Source organism: Haliotis rufescens, unplaced genomic scaffold (genome assembly GCF_023055435.1).
Source record: "Haliotis rufescens isolate VD_foot unplaced genomic scaffold, xgHalRufe1.0.p SCAF_26, whole genome shotgun sequence".
In the NCBI taxonomy this organism is placed as follows: domain Eukaryota; kingdom Metazoa; phylum Mollusca; class Gastropoda; order Lepetellida; family Haliotidae; genus Haliotis; species Haliotis rufescens.
The window spans coordinates 7925360-7950850 of NW_025963957.1; the positions used below are offsets into that span (position 1 = coordinate 7925360).

At 44.8% G+C, this 25491-nt stretch overlaps 1 protein-coding gene across 2 annotated transcripts in view; it reads left to right on the forward strand.

Annotated features, from left to right (window-relative positions):
- Positions 1 to 259: 259 nt before the first annotated feature.
- The window catches only part of LOC124137314 (neurogenic locus notch homolog protein 1-like), a 35274-nt gene continuing 10042 nt past the window's right edge, over positions 260 to 25491 (forward strand). The window contains exons 1-14 of one of the 2 annotated variants that reach the window (XM_048402512.1): positions 260 to 514; positions 9681 to 9749; positions 13473 to 13560; positions 14029 to 14187; positions 16281 to 16454; positions 17194 to 17243; positions 18665 to 18746; positions 18962 to 19138; positions 19894 to 19928; positions 20191 to 20281; positions 20584 to 20633; positions 22395 to 22476; positions 22693 to 22869; positions 23324 to 23355. In XM_048402512.1, coding sequence (XP_048258469.1) covers positions 485 to 514; positions 9681 to 9749; positions 13473 to 13560; positions 14029 to 14187; positions 16281 to 16454; positions 17194 to 17243; positions 18665 to 18746; positions 18962 to 19138; positions 19894 to 19928; positions 20191 to 20281; positions 20584 to 20633; positions 22395 to 22476; positions 22693 to 22869; positions 23324 to 23355 — 1296 coding nt within the window. In that variant the 5' untranslated portion in view covers positions 260 to 484. The remainder of the gene's footprint in view (positions 515 to 9680; positions 9750 to 13472; positions 13561 to 14028; positions 14188 to 16280; positions 16455 to 17193; positions 17244 to 18664; positions 18747 to 18961; positions 19139 to 19893; positions 19929 to 20190; positions 20282 to 20583; positions 20634 to 22394; positions 22477 to 22692; positions 22870 to 23323; positions 23356 to 25491) is intronic. The other variant, XM_048402511.1, reaches the window with a different exon arrangement.

Genomic DNA, 25491 nt, shown 5'->3' on the forward strand with positions numbered 1-25491 from the left:
ACATGTCTTTTTGTCTTCATCAAACTTGTATATTTGCCACTGAGACACCCCCCCCCCCCCGCGCGCCATAAACACACACACCCCATCTCCTCCAATAGACAGATACATCCTTTCACCACATTGTGAGTGCAATGGGCTTGAACTGTATCGTGAGTCATATTATCAATGGTGTTAGATCCCAATTTGCACGAATATGGCAACGTAGACCAGGGTTCGCCGTCAACACCATGTTGCTCCGGCTAGTCGACTAGCAGGACAACAACTCTATTCAAGAGGATCCGGACCCAAAGTTGAGAAATGCCCCTTGACCTACGGCAACATGAACGTCAGAGCTCGTCATTGGTCGTGACAGGGAGCTGTAGGGCCGGCCTATAAATACACGTCATGAGTACAGCAGTCAAAGTAAACAGAGGTACTTGGTGTACTGAACGGACTCCCTGTAGCGAAGTGTCCGTAGAAAACAGTGAATAGATCCGCCTTCAACATGGGCTTTATAACAGTCGTCACTTTCACGGTGAGTACATACACTGTCTTGTTTAATATCACAGTGAGATATGTAATGAGTCGGCTTAGAGTATACTATATATCCACGAGACTCTTGCTGTATCATCTGGGACTATTGTATCGGTCAATCTTAACTTGCAACCAGCATGACTGTATGTCTGTGTGGTGTATAACGCTGTTATTGTATGTGTATCGTCCTGTCAACTGCTGCAAGGAGTGGGTAGATGACGCATTACACCACAGTTTCCTGTTCAGTGATGTATCATGATATGACATTTATACTTAGTTTTAATATAATAATTAGATCCACAGCAAGTGCTTTTATGAGTTATCATGGTGTAACATTTATACAAAATTACATATAATTATAGAACAGCAAGTAATTCATATTTATCAAAGTAAAATGCATATACAAAATATCAGTTGTTTCAGTTATAGTTTTCTAGATAGATGCTAGCCTGAGGTAACGAGAACACATCTGCCAGACAAACCATTCAATAAGACAAAAGTTATGTCTACATAGCTTAATAGTTTTAAAGCTTTTAGATAAATACTAGCCTAGGGTAACAAGATCCCACCTCCCAGACATAATATTCAAAACGACAAAAGATATGTCTACACAGTTTTATAGATTGCACCCAGTAAATATGTCAACAAGATTAGTGCCAGTCCAACAGAAACAACAGGACTAAGTATTCCCCTCTGTCTAGACATTCATCAACCACAGGGCACACAAACAATCATATTCCTTTTTATTGTTCTAAATTTTAGTTAAATAGATAGAGAAGCAAGATGTTAAGCAAAAGAGGTCTGCTTGGGATCTTGTTACCCTAGGCTAGTATTTATCTAAAAGCTTTAAAACTATTAAATAGGTGTATTACCTGCATCTATTATCTGACGACCGTTATCTACATTCATACTTGTTAACAAAGGCGACAGTCAGCTGTTATAAGTAAGGTTAATTTATAAAGAGAAAGCCGGATTATGTTAAACACTCCCTTTGGAATTAGACACCTTTGTGTTTGTGACACTCCCGTGTACTGATGTGTAGGCTTGTCCCCGACTTCCGTGACAGTGTCGCCCCAAGCCGGCCGCGGGACACAGGACTCATCGGCGGATCACATTGTCCGTCTGGTGTCGCCTCCACGTGTGTCCGACGCCATGGGCTGCGACAACAACAATATTTGCATTTATAACAAAGTTATATTTGGGATAACTCTTTCTTAGTGAAGTACAGATTCTAGTACTTTTTGGGGTTGAGTCCCGTCCGGGATTCGAACCCACACTTGCCACAGTGAGGCACCTAATCTGACTTTGTGTGCTGGCGATTGGCATTGTGTATTAATATTTGCATTGAGTCACATCCCAGCCTACTGGTTGCCACAGCCATAGCAACAACGTACGTCTTTTTCCATAATGACGCTTACCAACATCACTGGTAGCCACAACAACAACGTCCCTCCATTGCCACATTTACGCGAACCACACCACTCGTAGCCACAGTAACAACGCCCTTCCTTTGCCTCATTTACGCGAACCACACCACTCGTAGCCACAGCAACAACGTCCCTCCATTGCCACATTTACGCGAACCACACCACTCGTAGCCACAGCAACAACGCCCTTCCTTTGCCACATTTACGCGAACCACACCACTCGTTGCCACAGTAACAACGCCCTTCCTTTGCCACATTTACGCGAACCACACCACTCGTAGCCACAGTAACAACGCCCTTCCTTTGCCACATTTACGCGAACCACACCACTCGTTGCCACAGTAACAACGCCCTTCCTTTGCCACATTTACGCGAACCACACCACTCGTTGCCACAGTAACAACGCCCTTCCTTTGCCACGTTTACGCGAACCACACAACTCGTTGCCACAGTAACAACGCCCTTGCTTTGCCACATTTACGCGAACCACACCACTCGTAGCCACAGTAACAACGCCCTTCCTTTGCCTCATTTAAGCGAACCACACCACTCGTTGCCACAGTAACAACGCCCTTCCTTTGCCACATTTACGCGAACCACACCACTCGTAGCCACAGTAACAACGCCCTTCCTTTGCCACATTTACGCGAACCACACAAATCGTAGCCACAGTAACAACGTCGCTCCATTGCCACATTTTGTACCTACCCCAGTCGTAGCCATAGCAACAACATCTGTCAGTTTGCCACATTTACGCGTACCCACCAGACTCGTAGCAACTGTAGGGGGCACGGGTGGCCCAGTCGTCTGAGGCGCTGCGGTTCGCTGTGCAGAGTTGCGTCCCTTGGGCACGCCAGAAACCTATGATTGTGGGTTCGAATCCCGGTTCGCCCCGATTATGTTTCTAGGTTTGTCAGCACCATACCCGTGCTCGTGGGTTTCACCGAAGTGGTAAATGTCTGAGACCTGCATCACTTCGTGCTTTCCTCCCACATTAAGCTGACACGCCGCGATATAACTGGATAATGTTAAAAGCGGCGTCAAGCCCAACTCACTCACTCACTCACTCGTAGCAACAGTAACAACGTTCTTCCTTTGCCACATTTACGCGAAACAGTAACAATGTCCTTATTGTGTCACATCCATGGCCGTGGTCAGACAGTAGCAAATTGACACTTCTCCCACGGCGTCACGTGACCTCGTTACGTTTCTTGGTGGGACTGCCTAAAAGTCGGGCCAAGAAAAGTCGAACCGGGCCGGGCCAGCGGATAACACTAAAAATGGATTGCAGAATAATAAAACGAAACGTCCATATCTAGGCAGATCTCAAATGTCCACAAAAGTATAGTTTTGCTCATTCAATTGAGTTTGAATCAAAATGCATCTTCAACAAGGTAATAAACTGATAATTATGACTACATACCGCGAGTCCTCGTAGAAAAGTCAGTGTCTTGACTGTGTGTTGGGCATCCCTAATCAACTTTTACTAATTCATGTTAATCCAACACAGGATGTTTTCTGGAAGTGGGTATTCGCGAATGACTAGGGATGTACAGATGTAAACACACTTGAAGATACATCTTTGTGTTTAAGGTTGATTTTGACAGCCCGGGCCAAGTCGGACCCAACACAAGCCAAATACTTCTGATTATGTTGAGAATGTAGAGGGAAAAGGGCTTCACTTTGAGCACCTTGTTTATTTTAATACGATGTACTGTGACGGGAACATAAACATAATAATGATAATGATGATAGTTGCTTATGGTGATGATGATGACCATATGTTAACGTGTTTTGGTATGACGAGGACGGGGACCATGGTGTGATTAACAAGGAGGCATTTCATGATTGAAATTAATTGTGCACTATTGCACATATTTATATATCTGAAGATCCTCTTGTGAAGCATGTCAAGACTGAAAACAGTGGATTTTCCTAAACGACCCATTGATGTAGTACTGAATATCAATGTTAATGTTTATTTTGTGGATGGTGCTGGACGGTTTTTGTCTCCGAGACCATCAATGGTACGACCCAGAATATGCAGAGGGCGTCGTGGGAAATGATATTTACATATAAAATTCTTTGGAATACGCCCACATACAGAGTCAGACGTATCCAAGCGAACAAACCTGATATGGTCCTTTTTGATAAATCCAATGAAATCATTGTATGACCGATATATCTGTTTCTTGAGGAACTAATGAGATTCAGGAGAAACAAGACAAAGACAGTATGAGGACCGTACAAACGAAATGTCAAGTTAGCTTCCCAAGTTTATATACTCGCCATTCATGAAAAATCCCGTGTTTCCTGACGCTTAAAATAGTGTTTGTATTAATTAAAATGCACACATTTCCAAATATTCGAAATATTCAAGTGTCCATACCGTCCACTATCCTTCAAGGATAATGATGACGTAGACGACAAAAACGACGACGACAACGATGATGTGCTGGATTGACTTTCAGAAAGCATATGATTCTGTCTGTTTGGGAATGTTTGGACATGTTGTAGAAATTTACGTCAGTGTCCACATCGTCCACTATCCTGGAAGGTGTATCTTGCCACATATGTTAGCGGGTAGAGACACAAAACCAAATAAAGACATGACACATGTGTATGTATACAATTTGGAATAATATGGACAGTTTACAATCCAAGACACATTCCACAGTAAGCCATGTTAGATCATGTTTTCACTGCTGTTTTATGTATGAGAACACAAGAAAGTACGTATTTGTCAGACATTCAAACCTCGGGTTCAGCAAAAGTTTTCGTATCTATTTTTAGTATAAATCGTTGGGAGTTTTGCGATCAGGGTGTTAGTTGTCAATTTTAGGTGCTTAAAATGCACTTTAATGAATTCTTGGAGTCAGTAACCTTGAGAAACGTTGTAATCTTATTAATACAAAAATCAGTAAAAAGTAAAAAGCAGTAAAGCATATATTTTGTGACCGGAACTAGCATGTTTGAGGTAAAGCTTACGTTTTGTGTATCATCAAAAGCATGACAGTGATGACATTTCTTCAAAACATGACAAAATCCCTATCAGTCACTACATGAGAGATATTTACCACGAATGTGTGTACCGAACTCTAGAACCTATTCTCCGATCACGACCGCCATCTCGGTCCCAATCTGACTTTACAATAGAACTGTGTACCATGATATCGAAGTTTGAATTTGCCACCGTGACAGCTTTAAGAAATCTTAATTAAAATTTTACTTAACTGTAAACAATTCTCCTCGATACAGGTTGAGGAATCCGTAATGAAGTCAAAGAAAGTGATCATTTGCAACATTGTCAAACTTAGTTTCATCCACAGAAACCACGGACCTTTTTCGCAAAACCAAAATTCAACTCAATCCTTCACTTGTTGTTCTGTCAAAATGTTTATTAATTATTACCTGCGAAATACATTTCAATTAGTCATCGAGATACATTTCAATTAGTCACACCTTACACCTGTTGTATTCTGAATTGATCGTCTATGCAATCGTATTTCCATGGATCTATAATACACAGTCTGTTACTCAGGTTTTTTTTCGCTTATTGACTTTCTACATAGGTGAACAGGGACATTTATTTTACATGCAAACAACATGTTATTCAGGAAAATATAATTACATGATAGGGGTTTGTGAACACACAAATAATTATCTATACAAACACCTCTTCTTTAAAAAACCCATATATATTAACACACACAAATGGTTTTTACAAACAATAGTTGATTTTATACTTCCAAACAAACCACACGCAAGCTATTGTTGAATTTTTAAATATAGCCAAGGTAAATGTATCCAATAAAATCGTATTTAATCACAAATATCGTTCTGTTCCATATAAATATAACAAGTGCACTAACCATTTCAGTGGATCTCAACATGGACAAAACTGTTGGAGATGTTCAATGAGTGAATGTTTATTTAATGAAGTAAAAACGTTTTGGTAAATACATGTAATTGTACATCTTATAGATGTTCCAAGAGAAAATAATATAATATCTAATAGAGGGAAAAGGGCTTCACTTTGAGCACCTTGTTTTCCTTAAGTACCGCGATCTGAGACACTATAAAGTGGTATATAGGTAGATGTGAATCCATTTCATGATATATATGTGAGGTTTGATTCGATTTTGACAGCCCGGGCCAAGTCGGACCGAACACTTGTGAGACTGTTGAGAGTATAGGGAGAAAAGGTCTACTTTCACCAACGTGTCTGCTTTAAATACGATGAACAGTGACATTATAAAGAGGTATTTACTTAGATATAGTACTATCCTATAAATATAAACGCTATGCCGACAGATGGAAATTGGTATCACGATAGCTAGAAGTATTTGATACGTTTCAAATATTATTTCGTTTAACGATTGCTCTTTTACATGTTACCAAGATCAGCGACGCTTACACACTGCTCCACTTTCTGGTTTTCAAGCGATTTACTCCGAATTACTTAATTATGGTCAAGTTTTTTGTTGGTGATTGTTCACAAATGTCATGTGTGTATGTTGCATCAGTAATATGTAGGTGTGGTCGCCGATAATGATGTAATTAGCCAATAACACTTTGGCCCGTCCCGACTTTTAGGCAATGCCTTTCTGGATGAAAGCGGGACACGTCCAACCACGGATGTAGATAGGCGAATGATCCTGACAAATGTTCAGCATGTCACGGCTACGTGTTCTAACTAAATACCAGTTTCCCAAGTAAACCAATATCGTTTGAAAGTAGTTATATAATAATAGTGTTACTGTCAAGCGGCATCTGAACAATGATTCATGGGACATTCAGGCAGTTGGTACGTGAACCCATCGAGGCTTAAAGTGTGAGAGTGAAATGTAGTAGCTTGCCTAGCACCTACACATAGAACAGAGTTCCCAGCACCCACATATAGAACAACGTGCCCTGCACCTACATATAGAACAGAGTTCCCAGCACCCACATATAGAACAGAGTTCCTAGCACCCACATATAGAACAACGTGCCTCGCACCTACACATAGAACAGAGTTACCAACACCCACATATAGAACAACGTGCCTCGCACCTACACATAGAACAGAGTTACCAACACCCACATATAGAACAACGTGCCTCGCACCTACATATAGAACAGAGTTCCCAGCACCCACATATATAACAGAGTTCCTAGCACCCACATATAGAACAACGTGCCTCGCACCTACACATAGAACAACGTGCCTAGCACCCACATATAGAACAACGTGCCTCGCACCTACACATAGAACAGAGTTCCCAGCACCCACATATAGAACAACGTGCCTCGCACCTACACATAGAACAGAGTTCCCAGCACCCACATATAGAACAACGTGCCTCGCACCTACACATAGAACAGAGTTCCCAGCACCCACATATAGAACAACGTGCCTAGCACCTACACATAGAACAGAGTTCCCAGCACCCACATATAGAACAACGTGCCTCGCACCTACACATAGAACATAGTTCCCAGCACCCACATATAGAACAACGTGCCTCGCACCTACACATAGAACAGAGTTCCCAGCACCCACATATAGAACAACGTGCCTCGCACCTACATATAGAACAGAGTTCCCAGCACCCACATATATAACAGAGTTCCCAGCACCCACATATAGAACAACGTGCCTCGCACCTACACATAGAACAACGTGCCTCGCACCTACACATAGAACAACGTGCCTCGCACCCACATATAGAACAACGTGCCTAGCACCTACACATAGAACAGAGTTCCCAGCACCCACATATAGAACAACGTGCCTCGCACCTACACATAGAACAGAGTTCCCAGCACCCACATATAGAACAACGTGCCTCGCACCTACACATAGAACAACGTGCCTAGCACCTACATATATAACAGAGTTACCAACACCCACATTTAGAACAACGTGCCTCGCACCTACACATAGAACAGAGTTACCAACACCCACATATAGAACAACGTGCCTCGCACCTACACATAGAACAACGTGCCTAGCACCTACATATATAACAGAGTTACCAACACCCACATTTAGAACAACGTGCCTCGCACCTACACATAGAACAACGTGCCTCGCACCTACATATATAACAGAGTTACCAACACCCACATTTAGAACAACGTGCCTCGCACCTACACATAGAACAACGTGCCTAGCACCCACATATAGAACAGCGTGCCTAGCACCTACACATAGAACAGAGTTCCTAGCACCTACACATAGAACAGAGTTCCTAGCACCTACACATAGAACAGGGTTCCCAGCACCCACATATAGAACAACGTGCCTAGCACCTACACATAGAACAGAGTTCCCAGCACCCACATATAGAACAACGTGCCCAGCACCTAGACATAGAACAACGTGCCTGGCACCTACATACAGAACAATGTGCCTAGCACCTACACATAGAACAACGTGCCTAGCACCCACATATAGAACAGCGTGCCTAGCACCTACATATAGAACAGAGTTCCCAGCACCCACATATAGAACAGCGTGCCTAGCACCTATATATAGAACAACGTGCCTTGCACTTACATATAGTGCAACGTGCCTAGTACCTACATATAGAACAGAGTTCCCAGCACCCACATATAGAACAGCGTGCCTAGCACCTACACATAGTGCAACGTGCCTAGCACCTACATATAGAACAACGTGCCTGGCACCTACATGTAGAGCATATCTATCTATCTATCTATCTATCTATCTATCTATCTATCTATCTATGCAGGGTACATGTGTACACACATTTGTTAATCTTCATGTGTTTAGAAGCTATGACAGGGCGATCCAGGACCAAAGTTGTTGCTGTGAGTAGATCGGTATGGTCCGTCTAGAACAAGTCACTCGTCAAGTGGTTATATAGCTGCCAACCCTGGCCAAACACATGTTACACAAATCAGATGGCGTACCTGCATGTGTGACAAAGCCTCTGATGTTTGTTTTGATCCCAGAAACACGCCTGTCTCAATGTCGGTAAGCCATGGATTACCAGCAGACGTACCTGAGGTATTATGGTACTATGTGTACACCTGATTCACTCAGTTATCATACATACTATGCAACGAAATTCATTTTATTTGTGTATGTCCGTCTTATTGTGTTTAAGAAACAAGTTTATACCAGAACGCTATCTGTCAAATTATCCTAAAACTGCTTTTATTTTATTGTATTTTATGATCCTGTCATTATATATATATATATATATATATATATATATATATATATATATATATATATATATATATATTATGTAGCTAACTATTGTGGCACATTGCTGCGTTAATATGAGGAATAACACAGACTTTGATGTCAACCTAGATTCTTTATTAATGCAATCAACATGATACCGTCACATCGCCATTACAAGAGTGCAAAAATATACATTTATCAAGTATATACATGATAATTGATTACACATTTGATCTGTTACATACACTCCAGTACTTAAGATACCCGTGATGATCCGACTTAGAATTGATCTTCAGCAACCCATGCTTGTCGTAAGAGGCGACGAACGGGGTCGGGTGGTCAGGCTCGCTGACTTGGCCAATTGGTTGATGCACGTCAATCACTTAATTGTCAGGTCCAGACTCGATTATTTACAGACCGCCATATAGCAGGAATATTGTGAGTGAGGCGTTCAGCAAACAAACAAACAAACACGCAAACGTTACTTAGTATCGGCTGAGCTGTGTTCTATTACATTTGACATACTACTATCCTTCCAGCTGTGTCTCGCCCTGACAATCGTCGCCCAGCAACAATACAACGACCCCTGCAGGCAGAAAGAGGCGGAGGTATGTATAATAGCCAGCCAATCAGAAGTCAGTAGTAAACATTCAGTCAGTCAATCAGAAGCTAGGGGTCAACATCCAGCCAATCAGATGTCAACATGAAACATTCAGCCAATCAAACGTCAGTTATAAACCTCAAGCCAATCAATCAGAAGCAAGCAGTTAACATCCCGCCAATCAGAAGTCAGCAGTAAACATCCCTCCAATCAGAAGTCAGTAGTATCACAACACACACTAATCACAATGCTTCACTGTTTAAGGATGCATAATATAAATTTACATATTTCCGTTTCCGCTCTTCAATGCCCAAACAGAATTCTTGTTCGCGACACGTTGTGTGGTATGCGCAAACTAACAAGATGATTTTTTTTCTTGTGGCTTGGATACAATTTAATGACTTCTTTGATGAGACAATGACTTGATATTTGTACCAGGCAAACGTCGTGCAGATGATCTCTCTTATATACAGGATGAGTGATATGTTCAGATGTGAACATGTCTTCTCCGTTTCATAAACCGGAGTAGACATAATTTTATGACTTCTTTGATGAGACAATGACTTGATATTTGTGCGAGGCATGGAGGTTGAAATCATGGAGGTTGTTGGAGATGATTTCACTAAAAGAAAAAGGATGAACAGGATCGGGTTACTCTCTTCTGCCTGTGTGCTTATGTACCTGTGTTCGTCAGTTGTCTGTGTTACCTGTGTGCTGTGTTACCTGTGTGTTGTATTACCTGTGTACGCCTACTGTCTGTGTTAGCTGTGTGCTGTGTTACCTGTGTGCTGTTTCACCTGTGTACATATGCTGTCTGTGTTACCTGTGTGCTGTGTTACCTGTGCGCTGTGTTACCTGTGTGCTGTTTTACCTGTGTGCTGTGTTACCTGTGTGCTGTTTCACCTGTGTACATATACTGTCTGTGTTACCTGTGTGTTGTGTTACCTGTGTAGGTCTACTGTCTGTGTTTCCTTTGTGCTGAGTTACCTGTGTGCTGTGTTACCTGTGTGCTGAGTTACCTGTGTGCTGTGTTACCTGTGTGCTGTGTTACCTGTGTGCTGTGTTACCTGTGTGCTGAGTTACCTGTGTGCTGTGTTACCTGTGTGCTGTGTTACCTGTGCGCTGTGTTACCTGTGTGCTTTTTTACCTGTGCGCTGTGTTACCTGTGTGCTGTTTTACCTCTGCGCTGTGTTACCTGTGTGCTGTTTCACCTGTGTACATATGCTGTCTGTGTTACCTGTGTGTTGTGTTACCTGTGTACATATGCTGTCTGTGTTACCTGTGTGTTGTGTTACCTGTGTACATATGCTGTCTGTGTTACCTGTGTGCTGTGTTACCTGTGCGCTGTGTTACCTGTGTGCTGTTTTACCTGTGTGCTGTGTTACCTGTGTACATATGTTGTCTGTGTTACCTGTGTGTTGTGTTACCTGTGTACATAAACTGTCTGTGTTACCTGTGTGTTGTTTCACCTGTGTACGTCTAATGGCTGTGTTACCTGTGTGCTGTGTTACCTGTGTGCTGTGTTACCTGTGTGCTGAGTTACCTGTGTGTTGTTTTACCTGTGTACGTCTACTGTCTGTGTTACCTGTGTGCTGTGTTACCTGTGCGCTGTGTTACCTGTGTGCTGTTTTACCTGTGTACATATGCTGTCTGTGTTACCTGTGTGCTGTTTCACCTGTGTACATATACTGTCTTTGTTACCTGCGTGCTGTTTCACCTGTGTACATATACTGTCTGTGTTACCTGTGTGTTGTGTTACCTGTGTACGTCTACTGTCTGTGTTACCTGTGTGCTGTGTTACCTGTGTACGTCTACTGTCTGTGTTACCTGTGTGCTGTGTTACCTGTGTGCTGTTTTGCCTGTGTACGTCTACTCTCTGTGTTAACTATGTTTCCCAAACTCTGTAAGGCGTCTCTCGTCGCGCTGTTATTCATACTCATATGTCAACAGGCACGCTTTGAATTTTGTGCACTCAAATTCATGTACTGAAAGCTAAAAGGACATAACGCTTTTTGTGTCAAGATAATCGCCCTAAACAGTTGACATTTAGGGTCTAGCAAATAGGTGGGCTACAGCAAACTAGAATGCTTGTATAGCCTCGCTTTCTTGCATTTGGAGACGCGAAAGTATTCGGGGCAATTGAGGAGATCGTAATGCGGTCTACGTTTAGCCAAACGTCACCGTTTCTTCAAGCATAATTTAAACACAGGGCACTCGAACCCGTCGTCTTTAATGTGTCGAATACCCGGTTGTGTCGTGTTTACAATTTGATCCCCCAATCCCTTAATATATTTCTCATTAAGTTAACCTGCTGTGTCGAACTGGATGTTTCGAATTCCAGGTTGTCTCCACACTCAGTAAATAGTCCCACAGTTCACGTTTTCCCTGCACTGTCGCAGTATCACATTGTCTTAATGCGAGTGTACGCCACTCTCAATATACTGACTCTAAATGTACCTCGTATACACAGTGTCAATAAACTGACTCTAAATGTACCTTGTATACACAGTGTCAATATACTGACTCTAAATGTACCTTGTATACACACAGTGTCAATATACTGACTCTAAATGTACCTTGTATACACAGTGTCAATATACTGACTCTAAATGTACCTTGTATACACACAGTATCAATATACTGACTCTAAATGTACCTTGTATACACACAGTGTCAATATACTGACTCTAAATGTACCTTGTATACACAGTGTCAATATACTGACTCTAAATGTACCTTGTATACACAGTCTCAATGTACTGACTCTAAATGTACCTTGTATACAGACAGTGTCAATATACTGACTCTAAATGTACCTTGTATACACACAGTGTCAATGCTGACTCTAAATGTACCTTGTATACACACAGTGTCAATATACTGACTCTGAATGTACCTTGTATACACAGTGTCAACATACTGACTCTAAATGTACCTTGTACACACAGTGTCAATATACTGACTCTAAATGTACCTTGTATACACAGTGTCAGTATACTGACACTAAATGTACCTTGTAAACAGGGGGTCAATATACTGACTCTAAATGTACCTTGTACACACACAGTGTCAATATACTGACTCTAAATGTACCTTGTATACACAGTGTCAATATACTGACTCTAAATGTACCTTGTATACACAGTGTCAATATACTGACTCTAAATGTACCTTGTATACACAGTGTCAATATACTGACTCTTAATGTACCTTGTACACACAGTGTCAATGTACTGACTCTAAATGTACCTTGTATACCCAAAGCCAATATACTGACTCTAAATGTACCTTGTATACACACAGTCTCAATGTACTGACACTTAATTTACCTTGTATACACACATTGTCAATATACTGACTCTAAATGTCACTCTGTGACAGTATTCTGTCAATATCGGCACCTTGTTTTCCACACAGTGTCAGTATTCTGTCAACGTCTGCGGACCCGTGAAGATCCGGGTTGGAATAGATCTTCAGCAACCCATGCTTGCCGTAAAAGGCGACCATGCTTGTCGTAAGAGGCGACTAAGGGCATCGTGTGGTCAGGCTCGCTGACTTGATTGAAGCATGCCATCGATCCCAATTGCGTGGATCGATGCTCATAATGTCGATCACTGGATTGGCTGGTCCAGACTCGATTATTTACTGACCGCAGTCATATGCTGGAATATAGCTGAGTACGGCGTTAAACAACAAACACACAAAACAATATCTGCGCCTTGTCTTCTAGGGAAGAGGATGCGGTCCCGAGGAGGAGTGCCGTCTCGTGAAGGTCTCCTGTGAAGCGTTCCCATGTCCGCCGGAACCTCAGTGTTTACGTATGTACAGTGTTTACCCTCATCTCACTATGTGAACATTTCCTCTGTATGTCCCCCTCGTAGTGTACACACACGTTCCTGTAACGTGGATGTAGATGTAACCTGGTGTAACAGTAATAAGAATGTGACTGTAACATAGATGTTACTGTAACATGGACGTAATTGTATGATAGATGTAACTGCAATATGTATAACAGGTATATAATTGTAACAGGATGTAACTGTTACACAGACGTAAGTGTAACAGGCACGCCAGTGTTGCATGGGTGTCACTGTTACATTGATGTAACGGTAATATGGGTGTCACTGTTACATTGATGTAACGGTAATATGGGTGTCACTGTTACATTGATGTAACGGTAATATGGATGTAACGGTAATATGGATGTAACGGTAATATGGATGTAACGGTAATATGGATGTTACTGAAACAAGGATGTAATGGAACATAAATGTTTATTTTTTAAGAACCCAGGCTACCAGTGAGCAGCTGTCGCTATGGCGACCCAGTTCTTAGTATGAACTTCACCGCCCTCTCCTGCATCTCTGACAACGACTGCCCCGACCACACCACCTGCAACTTCGAGGTGATGGACACCCAAACCACGTGTTGCTGGATGCCGAGAGGTAGGTCACAACAGCTTAAACTAAATCATGATGCTTGACAGAGACAGGTGGGTACAACATGACCTGAAGCATGATGCTTGACAAAGACAGGTGGTTACAACATGACCTAAAGCATGAGGCTTGACAGAGACAGGTGGGTACAACATGACCTGAAGCATGATGCTTGACAGAGACAGGTGGGTACAACATGACCTGAAGCATGATGCTTGACAAAGACAGGTGGTTACAACATGACCTAAAGCATGAGGCCTGACAGAGACAGGTGGGTACAACATGACCTGAAGCATGATGCATGACAGAGACAGGTGGGTACAACATGACCTGAAGCATGATGCTTGACAAAGACAGGTGGTTACAACATGACCTAAAGCATGGGGCTTGACAGAGACAAGTGGGTACAACATGACCTGAAGCATGATGATTGACAAAGACATGTGGTTACAACATGACCTGAAGCATGATGCTTGACAGAGACAGGTGGGTACAACATGACCTGAAGCATGATGCTTGACAAAGACAGGTGGGTACAACATGGCCTGAAGCATGATGATTGACAGAGACGGGTGGTTACAACATGACCTGAAGCATGATGCTTGACAGAGACGGATGGGTACAACATGACCTGAAGCATGATGCTTGACAAAGACAGGTGGTTACAACATGACCTGAAGCATGATGCTTGACAGAGACAGGTGGTTACAACATGACCTGAAGCATGATGCTTGACAAAAACAGGTGGGTACAACATGACCTGAAGCATGATGCTTGACAGAGACAGGTGGGTACAACATGACCTGAAGCATGATGCTTGACAAAGACAGGTGGTTACAACATGACCTGAAGCATGATGCTTGACAGAGACAGGTGGGTACAACATGACCTGAAGCATGATGCTTGACAAAGACAGGTGGTTACAACATGACCTGAAGCATGATGCTTGACAGAGACGGGTGGGTACAACATGACCTGAAGCATGATGATTGACAAAGACAGGTGGTTACAACATGACCTGAAGCATGATGCTTGACAGAGACAGGTGGTTACAACATGACCTAAAGCATGATGCTTGACAGAGACAGGTGGGTACAACATGACCTGAAGCATGATGCTTGACAGAGACAGGTGGTTACAACATGACCTGAAGCATGATGCCTGACAGAGACAAGTGGGTACATCCTGACCTGAAGCGTAATGCTTGACAGAGACAGGTGGTTACAACATGACCTGAAGCATGATGCTTGATAAAGACAGGTGGTTACAACATGACCTAAAGCATGAGGCTTGACAGAGACAGGTGGTTACAACATAACCTGAAGCATGATGCTTGACAGAGACAGGTGGTTACAACATGACCTGAAGCATGATGCTTGACAGAGACAAGTGGGTACAACATGACCTGAAGCATGATGCTTGACAGAGACAAGTGGGTACAACATGACCTAAAGCATGATGCTTGACAGAGACAGGTGGGTACAACATGACCTGAAGCATGATGCTTGACAGAGACAGGTGGTTACAACATGACCTGAAGCATGATGCCTGACAGAGACAGGTGGGTACATCCTGACCTGAAGCGTTATGCTTGACAGAGACAGGTGGTTACAACATGACCTGAAGCATGATGCTTGATAAAGACAGGTGGTTACAACATGACCTAAAGCATGAGGCTTGACAGAGACAGGTGGTTACAACATAACCTGAAGCATGATGCTTGACAGAGACAGGTGGTTACAACATGACCTGAAGCATGATGCTTGACAGAGACAAGTGGGTACAACATGACCTGAAGCGTAATGCTTGACAGAGACAGGTGGTTACAACATGACCTGAAGCATGATGCTTGACAGAGACGGATGGGTACAACATGACCTGAAGCATGATGCTTGACAGAGACAGGTGGTTACAACATGACCTGAAGCATGATGCTTGACAAAGACAGGTGGTTACAACATGACCTAAATCATGAGGCTTGACAGAGACAGGTGGTTACAACATGACCTAAATCATGAGGCTTGACAGAGACAGGTGGTTACAACATGACCTGACCTGACCTTCATTGATGACATGCATGTAACATCATGTTCATGTTTCAGCGGCACCGATCACACCCATTCAATTCAAGCCGGGGACGTGTCCCAATCTCCTTGGAATTGGATCCTGTGAGAGTGAGTGCGTCAACGACGGCAGCTGCAGCGGCGACCTCAAGTGCTGCAAGAACGGCTGTGGCAAACGTTGTGTGTCACCCATCCCGGCCACGCCACCCGGCAGTAAGTACAGCAACTGACGTCCCACAGTACCCCGGCCACCCCAGCCGGCAGTAAGTACAACCGCTGACATCCCGCAGTATCCCGGCCACCCCAGCCGGCAGTAAGTACAGCCACTGACATCCCACACTACCCCGGCCACCCCAGCCGGCAGTAAGTACATCCGCTGACATCCCACAATACCTCGGCCACCCCAACCGGCAGTAAGTACATCCACTGACATCCCACAATACCTCGGCCACCCCAACCGGCAGTAAGTACATCCACTGATATCCACAACACACACACACACACACACACACACACACACACACACACACACACACACACACACACACACACACACACACACACACACACACACACACACACACACACACACACACACACACACACACACACACACACACACACACACACACACACACACACACACACACACACACACACACACACACGCACGCACACACACACACACACACACACGCACACATACCCACACATGCACACGCACGAACACATTTGTAAGCACACAAACAAGCAGGTTTTTGTGTCTGTAGATACCGTAGGACATGTTGATCCTAAGAGTCAAATGTTCAGTCAACATTGCAAACAGGGAGAACTCAGGGAAGCGTCACACGACGGGGATCGGGGCTGTGGTGGTGTGCTCTGAGATGCGACGCTCGGATTGAACTACATTGATGAAATGCCTGTAACACAATAAATGTTTGGATTGTTTCAGCTGTATCGACCACTCCCAGCCCACCCGTCAACTACCCTTGTCAGACAGTGGTACGTACAGCCTTACCTGTTCTGTGAACATAATCATATATACCTGTCACCCACACCCCACCCGTCAACTACCCGTGTCAGACAGTGGTACGTTAAACCTTACCTGTTCTGTGAACATAATCATACATACCCGTCACCCACACCCCACCCGTCAACTCCCCGTGTCAGACAGTGGTACGTACAGCCTTACCTGTTCTGTGAACATAATCATATATACCCGTCACCCCACCCCACCCGTCAACTACCCGTGTCAGACAGTGGTGCGTACAGCCTTACCTGTTCTGTGAACATAATCATATATACCCGTCACCCCACCCCACCCGTCAACTACCCGTGTCAGACAGTGGTGCGTACAGCCTTACCTGTTCTGTGAACATAATCATATATACCCGTCACCCCACCCCACCCGTCAACTACCCGTGTCAGACAGTGGTACGTACAGCCTTACCTGTTCTGTGAACATAATCATATATACCCGTCACCCCACCCCACCCGTCAACTACCCGTGTCAGACAGTGGTGCGTACAGCCTTACCTGTTCTGTGAACATAATCATATATACCCGTCACCCCACCCCACCCGTCAACTACCCGTGTCAGACAGTGGTACGTACAGCCTTACCTGTTCTGTGAACATAATCATATATACCCGTCACCCCACCCCACCCGTCAACTACCCGTGTCAGACAGTGGTGCGTACAGCCTTACCTGTTCTGTGAACATAATCATATATACCCGTCACCCCACCCCACCCGTCAACTACCCGTGTCAGACAGTGGTGCGTACAGCCTTACCTGTTCTGTGAACATAATCATACATACCCGTCACCCCACCCCACCCGTCAACTACCCGTGTCAGACAGTGGTACGTACAGCCTTACCTGTTCTGTGAACATAATCATATATACCCGTCACCCCACCCCACCCCACCCGTCAACTACCAATATTTCCCAGTCCACCCGCTACAGCGGTACTTATACTCTTTACCGTTCTGTCTGCAAACCATTAGTACTTTTTTGGAATCTTAGATGTGTTCTGTAATTCCAGTAAGGTTGTAATAGTTTGAATTGTAAAGCTACCAGGTCCTCCACTGGCAGGTGTAGTAGCAGTGACTATGTCAACAGGGGTCTACCCGGTAGACAGATACACGTTTAAATTGAAACCTGCCTGAGGACAACTACCACGTTACGTGATAAAAATAAAAAATATTCAGACAGCTAAAACAATATCAGTAATGCAGTGAAAATAATTAAATCTTCCAAAGACAAAGTCATGGCTACTTGATAACAAGACAAGAAATTTCGAGATTGTTCAGAAGCTGAAATGGAGGCCACTCACTCTTTATGTCCACAGTATGTCTCCGCCAAATACGTGAGTTAAATTCATGTAATTAATGTTTTTGATGTCTAATGTTCTCTTTGTAGAGATGTTCCCGAGGATTTGAGTGTCGACTGCAGGATGTACAGTGTTTCCAAGCCCCCTGTCCGCCTCAAGCAAGGTGTGTCCGTAGGTGTCTTAATCGTTCTCTACTGTCACAAACCAAACCTCTTGTCTGTTGCTTGCCCTACATCTGCAGTGGTACAACATGAGCCTGTGTGTCCTATATCTGTTGCTGGCTCGTGCCCTGCATCAATATTGATAAAACGAGGACCTGAGTGTCATGTGTCTGTTGCTGTCACGGTTTAACACATGAGTTTTGATCTTTATTTTCCAACCCACAGCCACGCTCCCACCCTCGACACTCAAGCAATGTGATATAGGACTCCCTGTTGTGGACAGCAGCAACAACGAATTGTTCTGTGGACGTGGCCCAAACAGACGCCCGTGCCCTAGCAGCACCTCCTGCAGCATTGACCCCGTTGATCGTTTTGCTGTTTGCTGCTTCAGTCCTGTCGGCAGTAAGTACATCCACTGACATCCCACAGTATTCGGGCCATCCAAGCCGGCAGTAAGTACATCCACTGACATCCCACAGTACCCCAGCCGGCAGTAAGTACATCCACTGTCATCCCTCAGTACCCCCGCCACCCCAGCCGGCAGTAAGTACATCCACTGACATCCCTCAGTACCCCGGCCACCCCAGCCCGCAGTAAGTACAACCAATCACATCCCACAGTACCCCGGCCAACCCAGCCAGCAGTAAGTATAGCCAATGACATCCCAAAGTACCCCGGCCACCCCAGCCGGCAGTAAGTACAACCAATGACATCCCTCAGTACCTGGGCCACCCCAGCCGGCAGTAAGTACATCCACTGACATCCCTCAGTACCCCGGCCACCCCAGCCGGCAGTAAGTACAGCCAATGACATCCCACAGTACCTGGGCCACCCCGGCCGGCAGTAAGTACAGCCAATGACATCCCTCAGTACCCCGGCCACCCCAGCCGGCAGTAAGTACAGCCAATGACATCCCACATTACAACCGTGGTCCATGTAGAGGTCTGACTCCAACAGTTATCGCTTATAATTGTGTAATTGTGTGTATGGCTTTGCTGCATACAGCCACAGAATATGAAATTTAAATGTAAATAGTTGGAATGAAAGAAAGAGGTCATGTAAACCAACAACGTTGTTTCAGAAAGAGGAGTTTGGTCATTACGTCAACCTTGAGTTGCTCTTGTGTGGACTAACCACTGTTTACTTTCCTGTTTCAGCCACCCTCTCGCCCGTGTTGACCAATCCCTGTGCGGTGAGTAGAAATAAAGCGTCAATGCCAGAGAATAACCAGTCTCGATTATCTGCCAAAACAGATTCTATTGGGCGTAACCGCAAAATAGTGGTGAATTATAGGAATTGATGAGTAAAAATACCATGCTTATATACGTACTGACGACCTTGCTTCGTTAAAACTAACTGAAGATATTCATGCAGAGTGACGTGTTGTGTTGATACGAGAGTTACCAAGACACCTCGGTGAGTGATGTTCATGAAGTGTGTTGTTCTGTGTGCAGGCGGCGCTATGTTTGAAAGGCCACTATTGTGAAAACCGACCGGACTTTTCATGCAGATTGCCCCCATGTCGACAAAAAGCTGTTTGTGTCCGTGAGTAGCTTTTCAACAACACACACACGCACACACACACATGCCCACACATGCACATACGCACACACACGCACACATTTGTAAGCACACAAACAAGCAGGTTTTTGTGTCTGTAGATACCGTAGGACATGTTGATCCTAAGAGTCAAATGTTCAGTCAGCCAACATTGCAAACAGGGAGAACTCAGGGAAGCGTCACACGACGGGGATCGGGGCTGTGGTGGTGTGCTCTGAGATGCGACGCTCGGATTGAACTACATTGATGAAATGCCAGTTACACAATAAATGTTTGGATTGTTTCAGCTGTATCGACCACCCCCAGCCCACCCGTCAACTACCCTTGTCAGACAGTGGTACGTACAGCCTTACCTGTTCTGTGAACATAATCATTTATACCCGTCACCCCACCCCACCCGTCAACTACCCGTGTCAGACAGTGGTACGTACAGCCTTACCTGTTCTGTGAACATAATCATATATACCCGTCACCCCACCCCACCCGTCAACTACCCGTGTCAGACAGTGGTGCGTACAGCCTTACCTGTTCTGTGAACATAATCATATATAACCGTCACCCCACACCACCCCACCCGTCAACTACCCGTGTCAGACAGTGGTGCGTACAGCCTTACCTGTTCTGTGAACATAATCATATATACCCGTCACCCCACCCCACCCGTCAACTACCCGTGTCAGACAGTGGTGCGTACAGCCTTACCTGTTCTGTGAACATAATCATACATACCCGTCACCCCACCCCACCCGTCAACTACCCGTGTCAGACAGTGGTGCGTACAGCCTTACCTGTTCTGTGAACATAATCATATATACCCGTCACCCCACCCCACCCGTCAACTACCCGTGTCAGATAGTGGTACGTACAGCCTTACCTGTTCTGTGAACATAATCATATATACCCGTCACCCCACCCCACCCGTCAACTACCCGTGTCAGATAGTGGTACGTACAGCCTTACCTGTTCTGTGAACATAATCATATATACCCGTCACCCCACCCCACCCGTCAACTACCCGTGTCAGATAGTGGTACGTACAGCCTTACCTGTTCTGTGAACATAATCATATATACCCGTCACCCCACCCCACCCGTCAACTACCCGTGTCAGACAGTGGTACGTACAGCCTTACCTGTTCTGTGAACATAATCATATATACCCGTCACCCCACCCCACCCGTCAACTACCCGTGTCAGATAGTGGTACGTACAGCCTTACCTGTTCTGTGAACATAATCATATATACCCGTCACCCCACCCCACCCGTCAACTACCCGTGTCAGACAGTGGTACGTACAGCCTTACCTGTTCTGTGAACATAATCATATATACCCGTCACCCCACCCCACCCGTCAACTACCCGTGTCAGACAGTGGTGCGTACAGCCTTACCTGTTCTGTGAACATAATCATATATACCCGTCACCCCACCCCACCCGTCAACTACCCGTGTCAGATAGTGGTACGTACAGCCTTACCTGTTCTGTGAACATAATCATATATACCCGTCACCCCACCCCACCCGTCAACTACCCGTGTCAGATAGTGGTACGTACAGCCTTACCTGTTCTGTGAACATAATCATATATACCCGTCACCCCACCCCACCCGTCAACTACCAATATTTCCCAGTCCATCCGCTACAGCGGTACTTATACTCTTTACCGTTCTGTCTGCAAACCATTAGTACTTTTTTGGAATCTTAGATGTTTTTCTGTAATTCCAGTAAGGTTGTAATAGTTTGAATTGTAAAGCTACCAGGTCCTCCACTGGCAGGTGTAGTAGCAGTGACTATGTCAACAGGGGTCTACCCGGTAGACAGATACACGTTTAAATTGAAACCTGCCTGAGGACAACTACCACGTCACGTGATAAAATTTAAAATATTCAGACAGCTAAAACAATATCAGTAATGCAGTGAAAATAATTAAATCTTCCAAAGACAAAGTCATGGCTACTTGATAACAAGACAAGAAATTTCGAGATTGTTCAGAAGCTGAAAGTGAGGCCACTCAATCTGTATGTCCACAGTATGTCTCCGCCAAATACGTGAGTTAAATTCATGTAATTAATGTTTCATGTCTAATGTTCTCTTTGTAGAGATGTTCCCGAGGATTTGAGTGTCGACTGCAGGATGTACAGTGTTTCCAAGCCCCCTGTCCGCCTCAAGCAACGTGTGTCCGTAGGTGTCTTAATCGTTCTCTACTGTCACAAACCAAACCTCTTGTCTGTTGCTTGCCCTACATCTGCAGTGGTACAACATGAGCCTGTGTGTCCTATATCTGTTGCTGGCTCGTGCCCTGCATCAATATTGATAAAACGAGGACCTGAGTGTCATGTGTCTGTTGCTGTCACGGTTTAACACATGAGTTTTGATGTTTACTTTTCCATCCCACAGCCACGCTCCCACCCTCGACACTCAAGCAATGTGATATAGGACTCCCTGTTGTGGACAGCAGCAACAACGAATTGTTCTGTGGACGTGGCCCAAACAGACGCCCGTGCCCTAGCAGCACCTCCTGCAGCATTGACCCCGTTGATCGTTTTGCTGTTTGCTGCTTCAGTCCTGTCGGCAGTAAGTACATCCACTGACATCCCACAGTATCCCGGCCACCCCAGCCGGCAGTAAGTACAGCCACTGACATCCCACAGTATCCCGGCCACCCCAGCCGGCAGTAAGTACATCCACTGACATCCCTCAGTATCCCGGCCACCCCAGCCGGCAGTAAGTACAGCCACTGACATCCCACAGTATCCCGGCCACCCCAGCCGGCAGTAAGTACATCCACTGACATCCCTCAGCACATCTGTGGTTTCATGTAGAACTGTAACTTCAATAAATGTCGCTTATAATTTTATCATTATGTCTTTGATATATACAATAACGGAAAATAAAAATAAATAATGTGATAGTTGATTTACCATTCTTGCTACGGTCACTAAAATGTATCGCATTACGACCCATTCAAACTGACTATGTCTGTGTGTCCTTTGTGTTCGTGTAACCGACCCCTTCCTCTACTCTGCAGCCGTCACCACACCGACCCCGAATCCCTGCGCAGTAAGTATAGTGAGGCAACTCACCACCAGACACATAGTCCACCCACACTTATAGTTGTGTAATGTATACACTGAGTAATGAACATGGTTATCGATGCAATGAACCATTTTGATAGACCTGGTGTCACGAATGAAATCAACTTGAGGGAAGTAATTCCAATAAGCTCCATATATCGTTGCTATGCCGACATGCCTGACGTTCCGTGAACGGTTTAGATAGTGGTTTTCCGAAGAGTGCTGCCAACAGGCACTATATGATACACGCGCAATCATTTCATTCATAACTGGTTCCGAAGGGAACACGGTAGCCCAGTCGTCTGAGGTACAGGTAATCGCTGTGCAGAGTTACGCCCCTTGGGCACACCGGAAACCTATAATGTTTGGTTGGAATCTCGGTTCGCCTCGATTTTGCATCTTGGTTTGTCAGCACCACACCCGTGCTCGTGGGTTTCACTAAAGTGTGGTAAACGTCTCGGTTCTGTATCACTTCGGGCTTTCCTCTCTAATTAAGCTGACCCGCGGTAATAGATCTGGATTAAAGTTCAAAGCGGAGGTAAACCCAACTCACTCACAAAATCAGTGACCACCTGTGGCACATGTTGATGTGGTGTCATCACTGTTTGGTGGGGATTCAGAAACAGATGTATACGTGACGAGACCACCTGGTGTCATTACTGTTTGGTGGGGATTCAGAAACATATGTATACGTGACGCGAACACCTGGTGTCATCACTGTTTGGTGGGGATTCAGATACAGATGTATACGTGACGCATCCACCCGCTGTCATCACTGTTTGGTGGGGATTCAGAAACAGATGTATACGTGACGCGAACACCTGGTGTCATCACTGTTTGGTGGGGATTCAGAAACAGATGTATACGTGACGCGAACACCTGTTGTCATCACTGTTTGGTGGGGATTCAGAAACAGATGTATACGTGACGCGACCACCTGGTGTCATTACTGTTTGGTGGGGATTCAGAAACAGATGTATACGTGACGCAACCACCCGCTGTCATCACTGTTTGGTCGGGATTCAGAAACACAGGTATACTTGACGCGAACACCCGCTGTCATCACGGTTTGGTGGGGATTCAGAAACACATGTATACTTGACGCAAACACCTGGTCTATTCACTGTTTCGTGGGGATTCAGAAACACACGTATATTTGACGCGAACACCTGGTCTTTTCACTGCTTCATAGCGATTCAGAAACACATGTACATGTGACACCTGCTGTCATCACTGTTTGGCGGGGATTCAGAAACACAGGTATACGTGACGCGAACACCCGCTGTCATCACTGTTTGGTGGGGATTCAGAAACAGATGTATACGTGACGCGGACACCTGGTGTCATCACTGTTTGGTGGGGATTCAGAAACAGATGTATACGTGACGCGACCACCTGTTGTCATCACTGTTTGGTGGGGATTCAGAAACAGATGTATACGTGACGCGAACACCTGGTGTCATCACTGTTTGGTGGGGATTCAGAAACAGATGTATACGTGACGCGAACACCTGGTGTCATCACTGTTTGGTGGGGATTCAGAAACACAGGTATACGTGACGCGACCACCTGGTGTCATCACTGTTTGGTGGGGATTCAGAAACAGATGTATACGTGACGCGACCACCTGGTGTCATTACTGTTTGGTGGGGATTCAGAAATAGATGTATATGTGTCGCGAACACCTGGTGTCATCACTGTTTGGTGGGGATTCAGAAACAGATGTATACGTGACGCGAACACCTGGTGTCATCACTGTTTGGTGGGGATTCAGAAACAGATGTATACGTGACGCAACCACCCGCTGTCATCACTGTTTGGTGGGGATTCAGAAACAGATGTATACGTGACGCGAACACCTGGTGTCATCACTGTTTGGTGGGGATTCAGAAACAGATGTATACGTGACGCGAACACCTGGTGTCATCACTGTTTGGTGGGGATTCAGAAACAGATGTATACGTGACGCGACCACCTGTTGTCATCACTGTTTGGTGGGGATTCAGAAACACAGGTATACGTGACGCGAACACCTGGTGTCATCACTGTTTGGTCGGGATTCAGAAACAGATGTATACGTGACGCGAACACCTGGTGTCATCACTGTTTGGTGGGGATTCAG